Genomic DNA, 25,487 nt, shown 5'->3' on the forward strand with positions numbered 1-25,487 from the left:
CAGAATGTTAAAGAACACTACATGACCCTTTAGATATACAACCTTGGCAGTTATTAAGTTGTACTATAGCTGGTCCTTTATGCATCCCATATTATAGTCTTCCTGAAAGGGGTTCTGTCCCCCCCATCAATCTGCTGGGAGGATGGGGAGTGCACAGCATAACTTAAAGTTAAAGGTCGGACCACACAGTTTCATTTTTAATAACATTTCTGCACATTTCTCACACAAGGTTTATGCAAGTATAATAAGTTTATACCATACATGCACATCTAGGATAAACATGTGAATCATTAAATGATATAGCATAAGTGGAAAAACACACATTCTCTGGTCCCAGCTTCTCAAATGTGATCATCTGCTGCTTTTCTCTCTTTTTTTTATATATTTGTAAATGGAATACTTTCTGGGTTTTGGACTTTTGATGAGACAAGACTATCTGGAAGAAGCCATTTAAAAAAAAAACCCTGTCAATTTTATACTCAGTTGATCTAAAGGAGATATATCATACACATTTCCAGGTCTGTATTTATATTTTTGGTCTCACAATTTAAAAAAAAACAACGTATTTATCTTCTACTGGATCTTCATGCAGCTCCTCAACTCAGATGAGCCCACTTGAGGTAGTGTACATTTTCAGAAGCCTCTGAGATTGTTACACATTCAAAAAGAAATCAAGTGCAAGTAAAAAAAACAGACATTCTTATGCAATTTCAAGTAATAAATGAGTAAAAAAAAAAATCCAATGGAGGTAATTACTGTTCTTATTGGCTGTATGCAGACATGCTCTACAGGAAGCATTGTTGTAACCTAACAATTCATTCACATTATTTGCAAGCAACACCTGCAGCACACATTCTAAAACTGAACTGAAAATCAAAGGAATAAAAGGAAGGTCACTCAAATATAAACCAATGTCTTTCTCAAACCTATTTTAAGAACCCCCCCCCCCCCCCTTTTCCCTCAAGCAATGCAATCTTATGCATTTTCAAGTAACAAAAGAGTAAATCTAATGGTAATAATTACTGTTCTTGTATATGTAGACACATTACTGTAGCCTAAAGTTTCAATTTTGTTACTCAGGGAAACCAGCATGTCAATGTGCTTCTCTGTAAGTTATACTCTTCTATGACTGCAAATGAACCCTGATGTACTTCATGCTCCGAGGCTGAGCTTGAAGCAGCCATGTACAAATACCTCTTAGCAAATGTTGCAAGGTGAGATAAAGCTTCATCATTTCTCCTCCACCATGTGAGTGGGTCCTTTTCTGTACTGAGGTCAGGCATCTTTTCATACCTGTGCACTCATTGTTGAGTTCTGCACCCTCTTCTCTGGATAATGCATCTTCTCCATGTTCATTATCTTTTCCCCTTGTATGCTTGTTTAACAGTCTTTCAGATCTGCTTTAGTTTTTTTTGCTGGTTACTTTTTAGCTTCCAATTTCTGGTAAATGAACATTGTCCATAACATTTAGTTCAACCCTCCTCTGTCCTTGATTCTTGGGTCTAGAAATGTGGCTGTGTTGGTATCGGCTGCAGGTGCTTGTCCTCGTATCTTTGTCTGAGATCTCCTCCAATATTTTCTTTAAGTTGACATTTTAGGTTACTGTCACTTTCCTCAGCTGTCAAAATAGAAAATATCTTCCAACTTAGGGGCAGGACAGAGGAGAGAGTGGTGTGTTATTCACCCCCAAGGGCATCTGTGAAAGAGCTGACAGGGCTCAGTACATCTATCACAGCATCAAGAAGTGTAATGTCTGAATCTTTAGGCATGAGGTGCCATTTCTTCTGATCAACGGCTGGAATTGAACAGACCGCTTGCAGCTGTTGTAGAAATCTCTCCCAACATTTCAGTCCCAGCGTGTGGGCTCAAATTTTTTGTTTCTTCTTCAGCTGTCGGAACATCTTTGGTGACCTGCTGAAAACAGACACAGTCTTTCTCAATCTTGACATTGCTCCAGGCCCCTCATTAATAGCAAGGTGCAGGTTGTGCCCAAAGCAGAGCAACCCATGTGAAAACTCCCTGAAATGCTTTGTTTGCAGAGGCATTATCAGTGGTGATACCAGCCATATTTGATATGTCAAGCTTTTCATGTTTCGTGTGCTATCTCCTCCAATGCCTCCCTTAAGCTGTCCACTGTGAGTTCAGCTCAAGCAGCAGCTCTGCATGTCGAAGGATTCTGATATAAATTGCAGAGTTACTACCATGAATGTGGATGTGGCCCTGCTGGTCCATGGGTCAGTCTTGCATGAAAAGAAGGGTCGCCCCCCCCCCCCTTCCCCAAGAAGAAACTAAGAGGATTAGTAGAAAATCTAAAGAAAGAAAAAGATGTCACAGTCTCAGTCACACAGTTTGATTGACAGTATGATCTGAGTAAAGTGCAATACTTTTCATCACATTTATTCTTGCCTCAGGTTAGGTGTATGCAGCTATTAAGATGTTTTAAAACCCAAACACAGGTACTTTTTATGACACTTTATTTCCCATTTTCATCTGCAGTGCCATCTGCTCACTTGATAATTACACTTCAGCTTCAGTGGCTGCACTAGTACAGCTGCAGGGTTTCTGCCAGTGTCTTGCAAGCCTGACGAGCCTGAGTTGACCTCCTGCTGGGCCTAAGCACTGGGCAGTTAAAAAAAAAAAAAAAAAGTATTTTAAGTATTTATATAAGTAGTGTTGCTCTTTTAAGTATAAGTTAGCAACAACTTCAGCCCAGACTCACTTAAGGTGGACTCCTTTTAAGGCGTACCAACTATTTTATTTTATATTTAAGTGACAATCTCAGCCATTACTCAGAGTTTTCTGATGGGAAACCCTGAGCTGAAATGATAAACATGTTCCTATGATATGCTGTAGAAAACTGGCATTGTTATCACATGCCAAAACTAAAGGGAAGAAACACTTCAGAGTGCAAATAAGCTGCTATGCACATGCTGCAAGTGTGAGCGAACCCTGAAACCGTAATTTATCAAGGGTACACTATTTCTCTTTGAGCAGTAACAGCTGCTCACACCCAGCGTTTTCCTCCAACATCCATACTGGGTTTCTATACTGAAGCTTACCCTTTTTTTTAATAGCACAAGGGTGTGTTACATATCCTGTGAACTTGTAAAAAAGCTGACACATGATTTTCCTGCCCACCTGCAGTTTGGTGTCCAGATATTACTGTTTGCTTAGGCCTGATCTGTTGCACATTTTCAGAGAGCAGCCCCCTTTAATCGTTCAGTCAGACATAGTGCTCTCGGCAGTGTCATAGTCAGCCAATTAATTAGCTCCCCAGGCGGCTTGGCTTTCCCAGCATGCATTAGTCAACCTTCTCACTGTTTGTCTTATTGTAAATGTTTTGGGCTGACACTAAACTATGCACAGAAAATGTGGCTTACACCAGCTGATAGTACGCAACTGACACTTAGAGCTGAAAGGATCCTGTAGTCTGTGTCAGGTTTAAGTTTCAGGTTCTCATTTTTCTACTATGTTGTGGTGTGTTAAGTTAAATCTGCTGAAATATTGTCCTTAGGAATAGATTGAATGGAGTGTTTTTTTTCTGCTACTGTTGAAATGGGTTTAAAATGTTTGGGCTGGAGATGGTTTGGCCTGGTTTCAGATCAGCCATCTACAATTTTCAAATTGTTCAGTTATCCAGATAGATCAGGTGTTCATTGATGGATGTTTCTGTGGATTGGAGAAACAATAGAGTAATCAGAGTTTTGTAGCTAGGATTGGGAATTAAGGATTTCATCTTCCACTGCTAGGTAGCTTCCAAGCTAAAACAGTAACACAAATGGCCACAATGGCAGCAAGCATGGATGTTGTAAATCAACTCACAGAAATAACTCTTAATTTTGGCATATTTAATATTTCTTCAGTCATTGTGACAACATTAACTGCTATGATTCACTATGTTTCATTCACAGGGAAACAAGAAGGACATATGTATGATTTGGTTTGATTATTAAGATTAAAACTAAATTTAATCCCAACCCTCTTTCCACAAGTAATCGGCTATCATGAATATTCAAGCTAAAAGGATGAAGTGAAATGAAATGACAATTCAATCTGATAACCAGTGTTGGGTTTGTTTGGGTTTGGACATAATATGGCCAGGCTAAAATTTGATTGGACCCAATTTTTCAGGCCTATTTGATATTAATAGTATTATCCAAATTATTGAAATTAAAAATGAATGTGTGCTAGTATAATCTAGATGAGATTAAATTGCAACCCTCTAATCTGCATCAGATTTTGGACCAGACTGGTCTTTGTACAATGGGACTAAAAGCATTCTGGGCTAGAGCTGCAACGATTAGTTGATTGATCGATTAGTTGATCGTCAGAAAATATTCTGTCTTTCCAGCTCCTTTATTGTGATTATTTTAGTTTCTTTCATCTTTAGTGACAGTTAACTGAATATCTTTCAGTTGTGGATTGTTGGTTGTGACAAAACAAGACATTTTAGGTTGCACTGTGGGACATTTTAAAGACCAAACTGACCTATTCTGGGTTAATGGTCACTTCTTAACTAGAAACAGAGTGACGATTACCTCTGCAATAATCCTACTAAATCCGGCTACTTCAGTTATTAGCTACGCTGTTGGACATTTCCTCTGTTTTTGTTTGCAAATGTGAGTGTGTGTGTGTGTGTGTGTGTGTGTGTGTGTGTGTGTGCGCGCGCACTTGTTGCATTGTCTGGCTACCCCTCATTGCCCCTTGGCTGATGTGAGTCATGCATAAAAAGGAGGACACAGCTCGTCACATAGCACTTTAATGTAACACTGCCTGGCCACAGGGCAGCACGATTGTGTTTGTTTGTGCACGCCTGTACAGAATGTACTGTATACGTCTGCATGCTTGATTCTTCTATTTTTATACCCTGCCACCACGATCACGTTAGGCAGGACGTTCTCTCCCCATGGTGGCGTCTGCCTGTCTCAGGGTGTTTACACATCCTTGAACAATACAGCACACGATATTAGACAAACTTGATGCTTCCTCTACCAGTTCCTCCAATTAAATTTGCATTTTAACAAGGTAATACTGATTTAGCTGTTTGTTCTAGTTGCTTTAAGACACAGAGTTCATACACACACCATTAGCTTATTATTTAAATTAATGAGTTCATTAGTAAAGCTGTTTCTGTGTTATATAGCATGGTGATTACAGGCGGATGTAGGGAGCTTAAAGTTTCAGGTGGTTCATGTTTTTAGTTGTTGTACATACGTCTACTTGTTTTCCAATGTGCTGGTGGGTATATATAGATATATACTGTGCATTTGTGTGCTCAAATGTAATTTTGTCTGGAGAGAAGTGTGCCTCTGTAACTCACTGGGCTTCCTGCTGTCTTTCTCTGGCTTGTTTGTCTTTGTTAGGATTATATAGTCTCCCTGTCTGGATGTTTTTCCAGTCTAACTCTCATCTTTCTGTCTGCCTTCATCTTTTGGGACATCACTCTGTTTTTTTTTTCTTTGACTGATGATCTGTCTCCTTACTCCTGTATTGATCTCCAAATCTCTGATTCCTCCTTCCTTCTCTGTGCTGCTCTCCAAACCTTCTTCCTTCATTTAGCCAGGAGACCTATTTTTTATTTGTCAGAAATGTTCTGCCCCACCAAAACCGCATTATTTTTTACGATATGATTGTATTTCATTCTGTTTAATAGTGTTCTTTCCCTCATACAACATGGTTTCATTGACTCTGACAGCTGGTTGCCTCCAGCTATTGTCCTGCTTCAACTCTGACAAACTGCAAGTTTAGACAGTGTTGTTACAGTGTGGAACTGTAATACAACTGAAAACAAATGGTGTGACAAAGCAACACAATGCCACACAGCAATATTTGACTTCTAGATTATAATTAGGGCTGCAACTAATATTTGTTTGCATTATGGATTCATCTGCTGATTATGTTCTCCATTAATGGATTCATTGTTGGGTCTATAAAATATTCGAAAATGGCAAAAAACATCTCCCAGAGCCCAAGTTGGCATCTTGAAATTGCTTATTTTGTTTAACCAATACTCCACAACCAACATATATTTAGTTTGATCTCATTGACTAATAGAAGAAGTAATAACAATAATAATAATGATAACATTTCTTGATATAACACTTTATTTAACAAAGTTATGAACTGCATTACAGGAAAAAAGAAAGAGTTAACAAACAGCAAAGTAACAACAAGTAAAAGCAAACTCAGAGATCATAAAATATAAACACCAGGGAATAAAATCATTTTTGCTTGACAGATGACTGAAATGATGACTCTATTGTCAGAACAGTAGCTGATTAATTTTGTTTTTGATCGACTAATGCATTAATTGACAAGTTGTTACTAATGGTTACAGTTGGTCATGTTGGAGGAAAAACATTTAAACATTTCTTGGTCATCACTGTATGACCGGTGTGTTGCAAACCTGTTGCTGTAATATTCATTGCTGTCGCTCTCTTAATGTGATTCTTCCTCTTGAATTGAGCCAGGTGCACTGTAGAGGATTTTCCACATTTTCAATTGAGACAACACATGTAGATTTAATTATTATACAAGTCAGCAGTCTTAGTGTATATCAAAATCAATGTCAAATTAAAAACAGATACAATTCTAATAGAAAAAGGGAGTTAAAGCTTTTGAATTCTTGCTGTAGAGTCAGAAGTGTGCAATTCTTGTACCATCTGTTAGAACTGTTTGGCAAGACAGTACAGAGACTGTCACAGACTTTACAGACTCTACTGACGTCCAAATCCAGTACTCATGCCCATCCCTAGTGCAGACCTGGAGTCTGGTTCACTGGACTGATAAAGATGAACTAGTACATTTGTGAATCTTTTCCGTCCCCCCGTTTATTTCACTCATTCCATCTCTCTAGAGAACAAGAAATATCTCAATCTACACTCTGGGATCTGCTTCACTGGATTGATTGAGACAGAGGGGGTTGTGTGTGTACAGCATGAGAGACGGAGGGCCAATACAGTAGCTAAGGAAGCTAAGGTTGAGAGATAGTGAAAGAGTGGAAGGAAAAAAAGAGCAATATCAAGCGTAAGAATAAGTGAGATATACTGAGTGATGGAGAGAGTGAGGAAATCAAATTAGAAAGTTGTCTTGGCAGTTGCAGAGCTAAAAAGTCTGCCTCGTGCCTGCAGGTGATCCCGCTCCAAAAAAGAAGAGAGGAGGATTTTAAGAAGATAACGTGACATTTCCAATTACTGTCACTTCTTTTACCTTGAATGGGCCAGCAGTTCCCCCTCTTACATATGCGTTTAGAAATGCCGGTCTACCACCAGGACAAGAAGTTAAAGAGACTGTCCTGTCAGCTTACGATCACAGGCTCAGTCCCCATGACAGCTCAGACACACCGAACCCCCTCGTCTGGTTGCTATAGATACCACTAAATTCCTAAAAAAAAGAGCATACTGTAAATCAATTAGTCAGAATGAAGCCAATAAATGGATTGGAAACAGATCTTAGTCATTATTCTGTGTTGTGGAAGCTGGTAGACTAAACAACTTAAGCAGCCAAAATTTGCCCAAGTGGCAGGTGATGGTTTCCCGCTCTGATGTATGCAGTGAGAAAAGTGGAAGTGTTGCAGTATTGCGAGGAAATCATTGTAATTCTGTGCAATTTTCCTGCATAAGGAAGTATACAATCAAGCAAATCTTTGGCTACTGCTTGGAAGTAGTGTGTCTACCATAACAGGCATACCCAAGAACAGTTTTATAGCTAAAATACCGAAAGTGGAACCAAAACTTGGACAGACATGGAACCAAAATCTAAATTACTTTCCAACCGCTGCTGTGACAAAAAAGCTAAATTATAGGGAGAAACACTGAGGGCTGTCTTCACACAACAGGGGAATACATTTCTAGAGTTTTACACTCATCCAAACAACAGCTGGTTAGTGTTGTCAGCAAACCAAATAAAAACCAAGTGTCAGCAGATAGCCACAAGCTCACTGATATGTCAGTGTGAATGAAACGTCAGTGTAAAAACATCTTCCTCCATCTGTAAAGACTAGACTAGGCCAAATCAATACTATCACGATACTTAGCTGCTGATTTGATATGTGTTGTGAGTCTTGTGATTATTGATTATTGGGTGTGGGGAGAGATCACCTGTCAGGAGGTGCTGACAGCATCAATCGTGTTTTTGTAATTACTTATAACTTCAGAAAGGGGAGACAAAGGTCCTGCATGCCACCTTTTTAAGTGAATCCATTTTTTTGCCATCCCAAGTAAAGACAGGACAAAACGAAAAGTTTCATTCTAAACTATCAACCACTAATTAAATGTAAAAATCTGCCTCTGAATAATTGCCTTAAAGCAAAAAAAAAAGAAAGAAGCATAATAGCTACCACAGTGCTGGCCTTGGTGAACAGAAGGTGAATGATGCATGTGATGTTATTTCCCAAAGGGGCATTTTGGAAATAAGAACTGCAAAACTTAATGGGTTTATCTTTTCATTATATCCAAAAGCACTTGAACCTTAGATACTGAGATATTTGAAGCAAAATAAGTTAACATTTGATAGTCAAAACTGTTAACCTTGGGAGTATAAATATTGGGATTTTAGAACAAGCTTTGTGTGTGTGTATTTATCTGTGCTACTGAAAGTAAAGCCCTTTATGGTAGAAGTTAAAAAAGAAATTCCTCATTCAGGATGACTGGAATTTAGACGTTACCTAGTTTTTGTCCATCTTTCCTCAGTTTGTCAGTTGGTCTAGATGTTTGAGACAGCACGCTTCATGTAATTAAATCATTTATTTCTTTTTCAGATATGAGAGATTGTGTTACACAATAAATAAAAGAGAATTAACAGCGATAGGGAGACAGTAGGAGGGCACAACAGACAACTTGAAACTTGTAGAAAAAGTTCTATATCTAGAAAAACTTGACAGTCAATGGATTGCAAACAAGGTCAATTCACACCTGTAAATTTAAATATATTTCTTTCTTGTTTTTGTCATTTTATATATTGTATATATGGCACATAGGTCAAGAGATGCTATTGTGCATGTGTTGTGGGCTGTCAATTAACCTGTAAATGTACTTTGTAAGCGTCTTTACATGGGTGCTTTTCTTTATCTGTAGTAGTGTAGTGTTTTTGCCCCCAGTACATAGAGTCACCAGCTGCCTCCTTTCACCAAGCAGTTTCACCAGTGCAGTGTAATGGGTGTGATAGCACAAACACCCCGACCAACCAATCTCAATCTGTAGTGCAGCCAGTCAGCGACACACCAGGTTTCACACGCTCGGACGGTGTCTGATCTACACGATTTGATGGAGTGCCTTTCCAAACTGGAAGCACTGTAGTGGGAATTGAATCCTGTTGTTGTGTTGATGGGTGAGGGGAGGAAAGGAGACAAGTTTTAACCTCAGAGCAACTGTGGGACTAACGTAGCTAAAATTTCTAGCAGATCCCGTATGTCCCTCCTGTCTCATAAACCAAAACACTTGATGTTGCAGCATTTTTGGAGGATTAAAATTACTCTCAGCTCATGATAAATGCCTTTTATAAACCTGACCCATCCATTTAAAATGGTGTAGGAGCTTCTTGTATCTAATGCAGCAAATCAAAACCATCACATTGATGGATGGAGCTCCACTCAGCTAAACTTATAATGAAAAATAACCCTGCACAGCTGTAACCACAGATAGCTGCCAAATACGTGGGAGACACCTGAGTAAATATTTCAGGCCAAAATGTTCCTTTTTTATGCTCGCTCAGTCAAGGGGTTAGCTAAAATCACAAACGAGGACCCAAAGTTCTTAAATGTGCACCACAAATAACCCCTATTAATGTAAATGCTTCAAATAACACTCATTAGACTTACTCGTTTGGAAATGTAACGTAAAGAATAGACCCTTAAAAAACCATTCTATGTGACAGTTTACGTGAGAGTTAACATTTTCCTTTGGGTGGCCAGGAAACAAAAATTCACTGGGCTGCGTTTAAGTAAAAAAAAAAAAAAAAAAAAAATTGCCTGAGTGTGGTTTAAGTGGGTCGCCTGAGAGTTTAATAGGCAGTGGGGGGAAACCCTGAGATAGATACAGGCGTGCAGACTTGAAGTCAGACTGACGTAGCTGGAGGAAGTCAATGATGTACTTAACCGCTCTCCTCAAAGGCAGGAAGATGGGGGAGCGCTAGACAGATGGGAAGAGGTGGAAAGATGGAGAGAGAAGTGAAACAGGCCGAGGAAGTCAATAATGTACTTAACCTTAGTCTGCAGACTCCCTGTGTCCCTGTTATTGTAAGGCAGGGAAGACGGGAAAAGGGAGGAAAATGGGAAGGAGGGAGAGGGTACGATGGCAGGACTCTGGAATGGAAATAGTCAGCGGCATTGAAGAAGCGGTGTGTTTTTCTGTCAGCATAAATGTCAGAGTAGTTAAGTGTGTGCAGGGCAGGCGGGGAGGCAGGGGTACAGGAAGAGCCCCATATAAGAGGGAATAGCCCAGTTTTACGGCCACATAAATCTCCGTTCCCCACACTGAAGGTTGTAACCCTCCTCCTCCTCCTCCTCTTTTGGCTTTCCTGCCTTAGTGTAGCACACGCTAAAACCTCCGTTTGACTTCTTGACTCTATATGCCGCTGTCTCTTTTGCTTCATTTCTTTCTCTTTCAGACTCTTGACCCATGCCCTCCACTTTTTCTTCTTTCTGGCACTCTATATATTTTCTTACCTTTGGACCTCAAGCTACCAGGGCACAAGATTAAAATGTTTTTTCAGCTTTTTTTCTCTTCACTTTAAGCCTTGTCAGGGACACTTCTATCATAAATCCTCAATTTTGTAAGATTTATGTAATGTTGAGCAGTGCAGCTTAAAGGTTCACTATTATTCAAGTCTGTCCAAAAACAATAGTCAGATGTCCAAATGAACATTTACATCATTCCTCCTGTTCACACTGACTATTAAGAGATCCTTTCATGATGCACATTCAATGTAAGTGATCCACACTCACCCTTCCATCTAAATATGTATATTAAAAGTTTATTTGAAGCTTCAAGTCAACAGGGTCTGTGAGTGAAAGTCATTAGGAATCCATTGATATTGATGTATAATGGTATGAAATTTTAGCATCAGCACTCATAATTCTGAATATATGGGAAACGCTGTAATCTGTGACTGAACTGTCAACACTCCATTAGCATTGTGGATAATGTTTTGACAAGGAAGAAGAATGCATGGAATAAGAAGAAAAGACTATCTCAGGTTCTGCTGCATCACTTTTGATACTGTGTTTAAAATTTCCCATTGTGAGTCCCTCAATGTATAGAAGCGCAATAATACATTTTTCCTTCACAGTGTTACTTTCTTGAGTAGTTGATTAGTCGTTTTTACAGTAATTATCTCATAAATAGCAACTTGTTAGGCAACAAATGCATTAAAGTCTATTAAATACAGGTGCCATTCATGCAGAAGTTGTTTAAAAAAAAAAAAAAAAAAGAAGTCCCCTATCACTGTAAAAAACCCTCTTGTCTTCAAGCTTGAAAAGGTGGCCTAGTTATCAGCTGGTTCAGAGAGTGTCATGCTTTGTTTTGCCGTTTGTTGGTTCTGTTTCACTCTATTATGATACAGAAAAAGGCATCTAGAGTATTAAAGCGGGGCAGACACATAAAGGGGGACTTGTACAATAGCTCCCAGTGAATACAGCTCTAATGCAGAATGAATTCATAGTCGACTTGTACAAGGACTCCCACTGTATGTGAAGAGACAGAACAACTGTATCATTGTGAAGTTCCCAGCAAGTCTAAAGCGCTAATGTGTAACGGTGATCAAGTCAGTTTATCCTGGCAGGCTGCCTGCTGGAGGCTCTGACAGATTGGTGCCATCAGCGCATTATTTCATTAACACTTGTGTTTTCATGGTGAACATCTTCTCACTCGTCATTTTTCTCTCTTTCTCTTGCCCCCCCCCTTTCCCTCCCTCCCTCCCTGCCTTCCCTGCCTTCCTCCCTCCCTGCCAACCCCCTGACAGATGGAGAGCGAGAAGAAGAGGAGAAAATACTCCACGAGCAGCAACGACTCCGACACCACTGACAGTAAGTTGGAGAGAGAGAGACTCAGGGATGGAGAGGGAACGAGTGTGTGAATGTGTGTGTGTGTGTGTGTGTGTGTGTGTGGTAGTAAGAAACCTTGAAAAGTGAGTTCCTGTGCTGCTGTTGTGTACAATGTTTCTGCCTGGTTTTAGTCAGCTCTTGCAGGGTATTTCTCATATTTACTGTCCAAATAGAATCCCTTCCTGTCCCTCCTCTGCTCGTTAACACTCCTCCTTTTTTTTATGCACAGCTATAATAAAAAATATGTACAGGTAGTTCAATATTACACACACCATAAAAATATAATGCGCTGTTTTCCAAATGACTTTATGAAACCAACAAAGACAAAATAAGTCATAAGTCATAAATCATTGTGTTTTCGTCACTTTCTTATGACTGGTAAACACTTTTTGTTCATGTCTTCAGGCTCTGTATGTAAGACATTCATATTGTGTGTTTTGCTGCCATTACATCAATATTATAGTGCCACATCAACCTTATTAAATGATCTCCACCTGTTGCACTGTGAGCTGCTGGACCTGCCACTCTTTCCTTCTCTCCACCAGATCGTGTTTTTTTATTTGTGCCTTTTCTGTCTATGTCCAATTTTTATATCATTCATTAAATAATCACACCTAAAGATTTTGATATTTTGAAGAAAGTAAATGAACAAACAAAGTGAATGTTTTGGAAGATCACACTACATAATTTTTTTTCCTGAGCTCGCTTACATTGAGCCGACTGTGTAATGAGCTGCTGCTGATTGTGGCTGAGAAAATTCAATAAAACTTGGATGGCACATTTATGCTGTGCCATTTTCTTAATAAATCTGAACCCATGTGCTTTGGAAGTAATATTAAGCACATGAAATATGCAATTCAAAGTGGCAAAAATGAAATGAGTGCATGTTTGTGAAATAAAAATGGACTGATTGATAAATGGATTTTAGGTGTTTGCCTGTACAGATTGATAGACTGACAGATGTATTTCTAACACAGTGTCATGACACAAACTCAAACAACCAATCAGATAAACAGAGACAGCCATGGAGAGATACACTGCATGCTGGTGGGAACATCTGGTCAGTCTAACACATCACTGACATTGGCAGCTTCTGCTGGAAAATCACCTTTATAATAAACAGCCGTTAACCAGCGGTACAGTGCACAAGCACATTTGGCTCTCAAAGCTGATCACTGTCTCCAAAATGTGAAGATTTAGTCATAGCCAGCTTCATTTAACCGCAGCTTTAATTGTAAATATCATTCTTCATGGCTTTTGGCAGTTCAACATGACTAATTCTTGGAAGTGTACAGTGTGCATTTTGCAATAACAGGCCAATGCATTTGTTTGGCCATTCCTGTGTCAGGCTAGCATAGACAGAAAATTAGATTAATCAGTGAACTACAAAACAAACTACTGAGGACAAGAGAGGATATCACTTTTGGTTTTGTGTCTCCTTAAAAGCTGCTGCACTGATGGGGTACAAGATATGCTGATGCCAGGCTAAACTGGTTTAAATGGCAACTAATAACTGTAGGTGTAGGAACCTTGTGTAACATAAGAAACCTTCTTTAGTTATGTTTATTAAACTGTCTCTTTTGCTTGCTCATACATATCACTGTGGTTTTGTCTTGGAATCAATGCAAAATCAAATTTTCTATAACAGTGTAAGAAAAATCCAATAAAATGATACCTCAATAATAGAGAAGGATAGATAGAAAATTGAGTTGATTTGTCACAAACAATTCAAAACTCAACCTACCTGTTGGCTATCCTGATATCCTGAATATATAATATGATAAACAGAGTTACAGATCTTTTATATGGAACAAATCAGCAGAATACAGTTGAAGGAAATCAGGTCACTAAAAGTGCAGAGAATGGAATAGGATGAAGTGTCCAACAATTAAATTATATAAAAAGGTGAAAATTGTGAATTCATCTAATAGAAGAGTGTTCTAACCCTCTGCATATAAAATCATTTTAACCAAATCAAAAATTTAGATCTTAGGAGAGGTGAATTCTGGGTATTGTTGTCATTCAGACTTGGACTGTGAACTGCATTTCAACCAGTGCACGTTGAAATGACCTCATACAGGTTTTACTGTTACGGTCTGGATGTGTAATGTATTTTACAGCAGCTTAAACGGGCTGTTTTTTTTTTTTAGACCTTGCTGTGCCACCCTGTGCTGAAAGCCATAAAATTAGCCGTTAGCCGTTAGCTTTTGTGGGCTCCAGCTGCATCTGTTGACTGGAGGTTATCAGGTTTCTAATTGAAGGATGCCCATGATAATTTTGGCCGCCATGCACCGAGCGGGGCTTTTAATTAACACACAGCCATGATGGTAACCTCCAACTGTGCTGTGGTCCTTTTGGTTATCTGGCCTCAGTGATGGAGTGGTGCAGCTCATATGGTCCTATGAATGTAACATACACACACACGCACACACACACAGTGCAGTGCAGATGCATGACTACACTCAAATGTTCCACTAAATACCCATTATTTTTTATACCTACCCCACACAAACACACAAATTGATGACAGATGAAAGGAAAAAACAACTCATTGTTTATTTTAGTAAGGTGTTCTTCCACCTCAAACCTCAAGAACAGCTTCAGTTCTCCTCAGCGGCAGATGTTCTCCAACTCTCCTTAGTTTTTTGATGGTGGCTGTGGAGTATGCTATCTGACTCATCACTCCAAAATCTCCCATAGACATTCAGCTGTGTTCAAAAATGAATATAATGAGCGTACACACACACACACACACACACACACACACACACACACACACACACACACACACACACACACACACACACACACACACACACACACACACACACACACACAACACCCCTTTCACTATGTGTTTTTGTTTGTTCTTGGGCATACTAGGGTGTCTTTAGCTCAGTGTACTTTTAAAGGATAGAGGCAGGGTCACACACACATGCACTAAGAGCACAAATTGTGTCTCTCACACACACAAACACTTTGACCCCATCACTCATAAAAGCTGAGTGACGGATTAAATTGAAGTCTTCTGATTATAACCCACTCATGGCAGTGCACACCATATTACGTGTCCCTCTGTGGCGGTGGCAGTGTGTATGTGACTGTATGAGCATGCATATGTGGCAAATACATGGATGTATTAACAGCTCTATATACAGTGTGTGTGTGTGTGTGTGTGTGTGTGTGTGTGTGAGAGAGTTTGTATGTCTATGTAAGTGTGTGAAGGAGTCAGTAATTTTCAAGACATTCTGACAGCAGTTCTGCCCTCAATCTTAGTCGTTCAGATGTCACAAGTAAAATTAGCATGGCGCAACTGTGGTGGCAAGGGAAATATGTTGAGTGGGAGGCAGCACACACACACACATACGCACACACATACACACACAAGCGCAAACACACACATGTAGTCACGGTCACAATGTGCTATATTACATAGTATTGGCGAATCTATGTTTTCCATTATGCCCTTGTGATGTAATTTAATTGCCAGTATGATGCAATTTCTAACGACAGGCTTCTTCACAGCGCACATATGAAAAGCTTTCAGCTATATGCGTCGCCATGGTTTTGTGATTTAAAAAAAAGAAATAGCATAAATTAAATTATACACACATTCATGCCCTTTCCTCTGTTGTTATCAGCATGGCCACTGTTCACATACATGGGCACAGGCCTGCGCACACACAGGGCAGCTGATTGAAGCAGTGGGTGGGATATTGACTCCAGCGTCTGGTTAATTGCCATTAGGTTGCGTATTAATGAGGTTGTAAAAGACTGCAGTGGACTAACTGCTTAACAAGATGCTATTTATACTGTCATTACTTATTAAACCTCTTAATAGATCATCATCAGTCTGCTTCAATTAAAGGCCTGACGCAGAGTGGTAGTAATGCTACGGCTGTCGGAAGAGTCACAGGAAAAGGTTTTTGTTGGCTGCTTTTCTTTTACTGCTTCTCTAAACTGTTTGAATCATCAGTGTAAATTACAAAAAGTCTTGAATGCCATCTTATGCTCGTTTAAAAACTTTTGATGAGCAGCTTTTTGCTTTCTAATAAGTAACGGATTCTCTGGCGGTCCATGATGGCTACAGTGTTTTTAAAAAAAAAATTGTGTTTGTATTGTAAACCCTCTCTGCACAACAAATTTCTCCATTGGGACAATAAAGTTTCTTTTGGAGTGAACTGGAACGCACATGAGGTCTGATCTACAGCCAGGGACCTGCTCTTTATTTTCCCCTCTATCAACATTCACACTCAATAACTCACAGTCTTGACAAACAAAGCACAGATTAAGTTATTGTTATAGCAGAGAATCAGCTGCAGATGAGTGAATATTTGACACTCATTATCTCTACCTATTGAACTTATTGCATTTATTAAAAAAAAAAGATGTTCGTTATACTTAATTATACTGATTATGGTTTTTTTTATTGCTGCAGGTCAGGTGACGTCATGGTCCAGGTCATCCAAGAATACAGGCACTAGCAGCACATGGGTCCGCCACCAGCACAAGAAACCATCAGAGGTAAGTTAGTGTGGCAGCTTGGTTCAGTGACTCGGGTACAAACAGTAAACAGAAAAGTGTTTAATGCAACACAATCTCTGTTTGGCCATTATGAACTCACAGTTTTGCTCCAATTCACAGCTGTCTGTTATCTGTTGTGGCTTCGTTGAATTGTCATGAATGATTGGATTCCAACATTTTGTTTGTTTGTTTGGCGCGGCTGAACGCTGAAATGATCTGCATCTTTTATTCAATCCTTATTCAAGAAATGTATCAGAAAGGAAAGTGTAGATCAGTAGCTAATCTAAATCCTGTAAGTCTCCCTCTCTGCTCAGAACTTTATTTTGCTCATTGTTACTTCAGTTGGAAAGTTGGGAAGTTTCTTTGTGCTCATTAGAAATGCAGGATTTGTGACATCAAAGTAGTTTGGAAGCTAATCGTGGTCCATTATGCAACTTACACAAGTGTGATGTGGAAATTTGAAGCCTTCTGTGCACATACACTGACAATGGACTTTCCAGTGAAGTGGGAGACATCTTTTGTTAAGCTGTTAAACTTTGACAATGTTTGCATGTTTATTGAGCCCCGAATTTTTCAATAAGGGAGAAACATGAGCTGTCATGTTAAGGATTTTAATGAGATAATTAGCCTTTATTACACACATTATTCCAAGCTTAGTATTTTTTATATATGTTACAACATGTCTGGAGGGGATCTTAAAGGCACTTTTGCTACTTGGGTGTGTCTACTTCTGTGGAGGTGGTTTCTGCAATGTTTTAAGATTTGTATGCAGCAAAATCCTGCATATCGTAACATGCAAAAACAAGATCCTTCTCACGCCAATACACACACAATTACAAGACCTAAAAAAATGAAGTTACTCAAAATGCAAATCAAGTGAATAGAGGAACAGTTCCCTACCTTGTTTTAAGACTGAAGGCCCTGATCCAGCCGGTGCAGCCATATATCAGTTTTTAACTCCTGTCCAATATAAATACAGCCATCTCCGCCACCACAGCTAAATCAACCAGGCGCACGGATGGCACAGATCGGTTGGCTAAAATACCACATTGGAACATCCATATGGTCATGATGAACGATCCCAAGGGCTCTCAAATGACCACCCTGGGGAAGAAACTGGCATAATCCAGTTGGAAAATGGTGCACTGTACCAGTTGTGGCAATGCATGGCCTGCCACAATCACACATTCCTCCCACTCTCTCAGTGAAGTGGGTTCAAATCTGTTTAAGGAGAACTTGTCTCTTGCTGTTGGAAGAGTTTCACTCCAAAAATAACTATCTGCCATTTGGAACAAATTACATCTACTCTGAAAAATTAGCCAGGGTGATTTTTAAATAAAGAGGAGTAGGTAATAGCCTATGATGGCACTTCTCAAATTCTCAAGATGTTCAATGAAACATTTTAAACAAAGATCTTTTTTTTACAGAGTGAATTAATGCCATTTTAGAGGGTAATTTGCACTCTCCACTGCTATGATTTCTCCCTAAAGTGTCAAAAACGGTTTAAATTGTGAGAGCACAAATGTTTCTTTATTTTATTTTTTGAAAAATTTTGAAAGGAAAATGCATTAAGCAAAAATGCCATTCATGCCCCCAAAACCACCCTGAAGTACAAGTCATCAGCACAGCATCTGTCATGGCTGTGCATTGGAAGCTTCCTCCCCCTCAGCTCCATCCAGTTAACCACAGGCTGTTGGAAGGTCCTGTCAGCAATCAGTCTCTCAGTAATTACTACTGTAGCTCTCTGCTCTGACCCGGGCCTCAGCTGAAGAGCCAGGGGCCACGTTCCTTTTCATAAATGCTGCCTCGTCGCCTCGCTCCGGGGCACAGCGCTCTTTCGTAAAAGGATGGTGTTTTGCAGTAACATCTCTGCTTTTTGGGTAGCAGTGATGGACAGGAAAGGTTGAGCAGAGAGAGAGAGAGAGGGGCGGGTGACATCTGACAAATGTTCAGTGCAAAGTTTTGAAGTGAAGAATGTCGTGAGTGCGTTTGAACTGATGACAGAAAAGCTTAACTTGTTGAATATGAAAAGTGCACATTCATCTTGGTGCTGCTGGAGAGATGTTGACAGATGATACTGTACATTATATTTTATATTTTATATTATTACAGTTACACTTGTACTTTGCCATGTTACGTTGATTGATACCTCAGAAAGATATGCCATTTCATTGAACTGTGTCCTTATTCTATTGACTCGAATATGAGATGCAAAATAAACTATAATATTATAAATTAACCTTTTTGAAGATACAACACACTTTCACACTTGTTCTGTTAAAAATAAAAATGAAATACAAATGAAATGCTGTTAAACCCTTAGTCGTCATCCTTGAAGTTTTTGCTTGTAAAATTAAAGCAGTATGTAAATCCCACATTTATTTAATGTAAGCTCTATCAATCACATAATTCACACTCTCTCCTTTCAGGTGCCTGTGAGTCTGTTTGCACTTTTTAGTCTGTCTTTTTGAGCTCTTTATCATCTATGATAGCAGTAATTCTTGGCAGTTTGAAAGATGATTTGGATCCCGGTCTGCTTTCGACTTTTTTTCACTTATCATGAATTTATTTTCCCCATGGCTGAAAAACACAATACATGAGCATTCAGAAACTGCTGCAGGTTAAATTGGGCTAACAAAAACCTTTTAGGGCTGACTGACTGACTCTAACAGACTCAGACAAACTGACTTGAAGACACTCTCTAGCTTTGCTTCATTAAGGCTACAAACAACCCATACTCTCTGTGTAGGAGCTGCTGTTACACCGGTACACAAAATGTAAAATCAAATGTATATTCAGTCCAATACTGAATATATACATCAATGATGATATTCCTGATGGTCTTAAACTTGAAATTACAGCATGTATAGTTTAATTGTTCACACTGACACACATTTATTTAATCACCAATATAAAGGTGCAACTCACAATGTATTTTAATTGAATTTCTCAGTTTTGCTCAGCCATTGACAAAGAAACAAAATATGTTTTAAAAGATGCCAGAGTAAGATATTATATACTGTCTGACCCTCAATATAATAACAATAGTTACACAAAAGCAAAACAAAAGTTACTAAACTAAATTTACCAATTTACTTTATACAGTAAATATGTTAGCTGTTGTACATTGAGTCATTGGAGTATTGGTAGAGCAGGAAAGCAGCTTAGATAAGTTCACTTGTTTCATAGACTGTCTGGAAATGTGTGTTTGTTGCCATTGATTGTGTCAGGACTTGAAAGACATGCAGAAGCTGTTGTATTCTTGGAAAGAGATAGGGGAGGAAGTGGGAAGCAGCCAGGATGAGGCTTTGAAGGCCTTCGAGTGTAGCCATTCGGAACAGATAAGCAGGTTTTGCCCTCAGACGTGGTCAGGTGACCCGTCCTTCAACCTTATTCATTTGAAGCACACTGAAGCCGTTAGTCAAATGAGCCAAGAAAAATCTTTGACTACATGTGCAGTCAGTGCTCTGAGTGCATTTGTATGTTAATTGGATAACTGCTCTTATTTCTGCTTCTTTTGACAGCAGTTTGTTTTGTAGTGACAAAGAAACTGCCTTTTAGCCACAGTGTTTAAATCCTTTAAAAACTACTGGTGGTAATTCAACACGTCAACCAAAGGTGTTGCTAACTGCTGTCAGTGTGTGAAGTGCCCCGAGGCAAACAGCTTTAACTACATGTTGTATGTTTTACAGGTCAAAGGTCATGACCCTGATTAAATGGCATCCGTCTTTTACTAACAATACTTAAGTTGGAGCAGACGGTTGGAGCAGACGGGCAACGGGTCACTTTTCTCATTCTCACTTACAATTTACTGTTTTTTTGAGCTTCGCAGGGAGGGGGGGTGCCGCTTCCTTTGCTCACCTGCCAAGTGCCAGCATCTCAGCACTTCAACACTGACACCGTTTTTTGCTTTGTTCAACCTGTCACCTATTTTTAAAAGTTAAAAGAGAAAAGGCAGCGGCTATGACACAAACAGAAAACAGACACTCTGGGAAAGGTTTAACCACAGCAGCTTTTAAAGGAGAGTAGGAAGCTCTTTAGTACGAGTGAGCATGACACAAATTGTTTTTACCTGACTAATCAAAGGGATGAAGAGGCTTTCTTTGTATCTAAGAAGCCGATAAATTAGGCTAATATAGATCAGAGACCAATAATAAATGTCAAGTTCGTGCATGTGGTAGAATAAACGAGATGATGAGATGATGCTTATCGTTTGAACTCCATCCATCATTGACATTTATTATCAAGCTCATTGGAATAACATGCAATACTTTCTAGTTTTGTCACAATGAATACTGATATGTATTAGCTGTCATTGTGGAGTTCCTCGAGAGTGTTTGAGACATATTTGGACATAAATGTTTGTTGACAGAAGCCCGTCATCGCTTAGACGAGAAATGCAAGAAAGCTGAAGGAAGGGTGTTATTTTCAGGCAGTAAAAAAAAAAAATCCTCATCAGTGTGCAACTCCACCGGGAAACGAACTTGAACAGCGGCTCAGAAAGCGGACACGTTTATGGAAGGATACTCACCCTCGGTTAAGGGGAGGTGTGGCGAATGGTAAACACTATGGACTTGTAATGACAGCGTAGCGCTTTGCTAAAAATGAGCCGGCTCTATTTGCGCCTTTGCAAAGTCTTTCACTCCAGCTTTGACTTTTCTCAGAAGTGGTTTTGAGGGCTTTACTTGGCGGAAGGAGGACACAGTCAAGTGCTTCCTTTTTTTTGCGCAGCTGTTTTTATCTCAGTTTAGATGAGGGCAGAGATTGAGGATTTTGAAAATTTTGTAGACAAACAGGAAGTCATTATGACATACTGTATATACACAAACGGTACATATTTGGTCTTGCGGTTAATGGTTAAGGGCCGCGTTCGAGGACATGAAAGAAAAAAAGAAAAAGTCGGAGGCAGTAAACACAGTGCGTACATCCACCGTTTAAACATGGAAAAAAACCTAGTTAAAATAAAATGCATTTTAATGTAATGTAGCTGCAGCCGTACTGAGTCATCTTTTAGAATGAGAACTCTTTCTTCAGCATCTCTTGGCCTCATCTCTTCTGACAAAAGCAAAGCTCCCCTTCTTCAGAGAAATCCCCTCTGCTCTCCCCCAGGGGATTGTGTGACACTTGTCAAAACACTGCAACAACATGGCCAGAGGATACTCACCCACACACCCACACACACACACACACCCACACACACACACTTGTTTGAGGGCGCTTGTCAGACTCTATATTGAGACAGAAACATGAACGCACACACCCGCGCACACACACTCACACACACTCATGCACTCTGGGGGTTTCTTCTTCCAGGCTTGTGTTTTTGATATTTGTACCACTCACACAGACGAGGGACTGTCGGTATTCAAATCTATTTCTGTCTGGTGATCAGTTGCTTCTCAGTTTGGAAATCAGCCTCATCATGATCAGGCAATTTTACATGGAGTTGCCAGCAAGTGTTTTTGTTTTATGGTGTGTGTTGTTGTGTTTCTTGTTTTTCACAGATCAAACTAGATAGTGAAAAAAGGGGCTGCAGGATTAACAGCAGTAATAGCAACCAGCATCAATGTGCCAACTGCACCTTTTCTACTTTGGTATTTCGGCTACATTGAATGTGAGTTTTGAGGAATATACTTTATAGCTTTTCAGTTATTCATTAATCAATTAATAATTTAAGTTTCAGACAAACACATGGTTTTCCTTGATGAGGGTTTCATAGCAACAGTTGACAAGATCTGGTTAGTGGCACAAACAATTGATTCAGGAATTGAAGCATAAGTAAATAAATATTTGAATCATAAAGTAAATAAAACAAAGTCATTCCTTCTAACAAAATGTTATGTTTCACAAGACTTAGGACAGTTTAGTGTAATTGTGTTAAACATTCAGGCTTTTCTGTGAGTTTCATAGAATTATTAATGAACATCAATTGTTGTTGGCCAGATTGGATGCTTTGATATTATAATGATGATGTTGCAAAATGGGTCATTTCCTGATCCTTGATGATGAATGATGGGATTGGGTGAATGAAATGATTTTTGTGGTTTTACTAAATGTCAGCGTTTCTGGGGAAACCATTTAAAAGTGGTTTTAAGTACAGAATCTGAACCAGAGCTGCTATTAAACATTTGTCTCAATACCAAATGATCTGCTGGCATCTTCTGACATAGATCACAAGCTCAGCACTAATTTCTGTCATTATTCAGCTCAATTTACAAGTTGGCAATTTAGCAAAAAGGTGTGACTAACAATTAGGGCATCATTTAATAAGTGGTTATGCACAAGGTGTGAAGAAAGTATCTTACTTAAAGCAAAAGTAGAGCTCATATACTTCTGTTTACTTTCATTTTTTTAAGGATTTTTGGTGGAAGTTTTTTTGGAGTTTTGTATCACAAGTTTTGGTATCATCTGTGCCTTTATCATAGCCTTGTTTATGTATTTGATTAGTTTGCTGGAATGAATGTATACAGTAATATCATCAAGGCTGTTTATTGTAACTTTATTTAACCTGCAGTGCAGACCTTTTACATAGAAAAGATGTGCTTGCCAAACTAGTTCAAAAATGAATAAATCTCTCTGTATTTGATGGTATACCAGAGTTTTTAATGTGGTGTTGGGTTTGACATTACCACGCAGACTTGAGGTTAGCTCTCTGCTAATATGAATGTGGATGACACAATTTAATTAAATGGATTCTAGACTTTCCAAATGCTATCGGATAGATCAAATTCAGATTCTGAGTCATTTTGTGGGGGCCGTGTGACACTCAAGACATTTTATCCACCGTTTGACAGCCGCAGTGGATGCGATGGAGTGGGCTACAGCAGAGCCTGTGATGTAAATGACATACGTGTCACAAATGAAGAGGCTGTGTAGTCCTGCTCTGGCAACTAAGAGGCTGTTCAGACTTTCCAGTTAGTTCCTCTGCAGTTCAGAAGAGGTTGTTATACAACAAGTGTTACTTGAGAACAAGCTACTGCAGATGCACCATTGGAGGAAGGAAGTGGTATCGATCAGTGGGGCTGTCTGAGCATGTGTGAAACTTTCTCTTTGTTTACTTCATTATATAAGTAAGTGTGTGCGTGTGTGTGTGTGTGTGTGTGTGTGTGTGTGTGCGTGCGTGTGCGTGTGTAGGTGCAAGGCAAGTGTGTATGCAACTGTTAAAGTGATAATACATAACGAGATGTCCTGATATAAAAGATTAACTGCATGACACTGTGGTTTTTTTTCTTTATATTTACTACTCTAAATATGAGACATTCTGTGAATATAATGTAATAATACAAACTAGTCTTATCTAGCTTGCCAAAATGGGAAGTTCCTTTGTATCCATTTGTATTTTTTTCTCCTTTCTAATATTTGAAATGGACAGAAGTTGAAAACACTGAAAACAATCAATTTGACAAGAAATCCCAACAGATTAAAATCATTGTGCTGTAGGTTTAACATAAGAATTAAACAGTGGATATCAGTAATAATAAAATAGGTAATCATAAGTACAGTAGTTTCTATAGAAACTAAGCGCCAGAAAAGTCACAGGGGACTTTTGTTTAAAAGTGCTGAAATTCAAAACAGCAGCCAAATGATAGAAGACACAGCGAGCCAGTTGATACATATCTCATTGTTGCCTGCATTTGTTGGGGTAATATTGCAATCAAATCAAAACCTCTGAATATCCCCCCCAGGCTCCTGACATGCTCTATGAACCATACTCAAGTGTTTTTTTTTTAACAACTTGTATTCTAAGCTCATTGTCATTGTTCCAAGGCAGCTGTATATGCATCCAGATGTGCAGATGTTATTGGTGGATCATGGTCAGTGGTGTTATTTATTATGTAAACTCATCAACATGTTGAACACCACAAGCTCAAATTTACTGGAATACTGTTGGTCTTCCAAGGCCATATGTATTAATGGTTAAGTAATCAGATACATGAATTCCCAAACGTGTGTGAGAATGATTGTGTGTATGTGTGTATGTGTGTGTGTGTGTGTGAGTGTGTGTATGTGTGTGTCTTAGCAGGCTAACAGCTGTTGTAGCTCATTAGGGTCTGGTCGAAACAGCTGTGAAACTCCATGGCAATCAGATGAAAACAGCTACAGGAATGCATGGAGTTGATGTTTCAGTTTCTCTCTCTCTCTCTCTCTCTCTCTCTCTCTCTCTCTCTCTCTCTCTCTCTCTCTCTCTCTCTCTCTCTCTCTCTCTCTCTCTCTCTCTCTCTCTGTCTCTGTCTCTGTCTCTGTCTCATACACACCTGCACACACACACACACACACACACACACACACACTCTCTCTCTCTCACTCTGTGTGCCAACCCCAATGAATGGATGAGCAGCCTGGATGGATGGTGGAGAGCTTTGCATGTCGACACATACCAGTCAGTGATGAGTGCAAATAACGTATGGACACACACACACACACATGCACTTGCGCACACACACGCACTCATTTACAGAGCCGGCCGTTGTATTAAACTGTCAGTATTGCTCCTGTTGCCAACCTGCCAGGTGCTCAAAAAAGAAAAAAAAGAAAAACCTCACATTATTAATACTCCAAAGGACAAACAAAATAAGGATGGATCAGAAAGTAAATGGACAGAGGGAGAAAGGGAGTGAGACAGGTGATTGGCGGGAATGATGGATAAAAAGATAAGAAAGCGATACAGTGAAGCATAAAGAGGTGAAAAAATGGAAGGGGGGAATTAAGGAATCAATGAAGGATGAGTGAAGGACAGAAAAGTGCATGGATGAAGGACTGGATGATGATGATGAAATGAACAGACCATTATATAGCTATAAGTGGATGGAAAATACCAGTTTTATGATTTTATTATTGTGAGTGTTCAGAACAGACGAGAGTACTTTTAAGTACATGTGTGATGCATTACAGTTAGGTATGATTTAACCTTAAAGAAATGTAA

The 25,487-nt window shown here is 39.3% G+C and overlaps 1 protein-coding gene across 1 annotated transcript in view; it reads left to right on the forward strand.

Moving 5' to 3' along the window:
• Positions 1-25,487, forward strand: part of jade2 (jade family PHD finger 2) — a 158,790-nt gene that overhangs the window by 13,581 nt on the left and 119,722 nt on the right. Inside the window, 2 exon segments of the mRNA XM_053331049.1 lie at positions 11,959-12,022; positions 16,479-16,564. Coding sequence (XP_053187024.1) covers positions 11,959-12,022; positions 16,479-16,564 — 150 coding nt within the window.

The sequence above is a fragment of the Scomber japonicus genome, chromosome 13 (genome assembly GCF_027409825.1).
Source record: "Scomber japonicus isolate fScoJap1 chromosome 13, fScoJap1.pri, whole genome shotgun sequence".
NCBI lineage: Eukaryota > Metazoa > Chordata > Actinopteri > Scombriformes > Scombridae > Scomber > Scomber japonicus.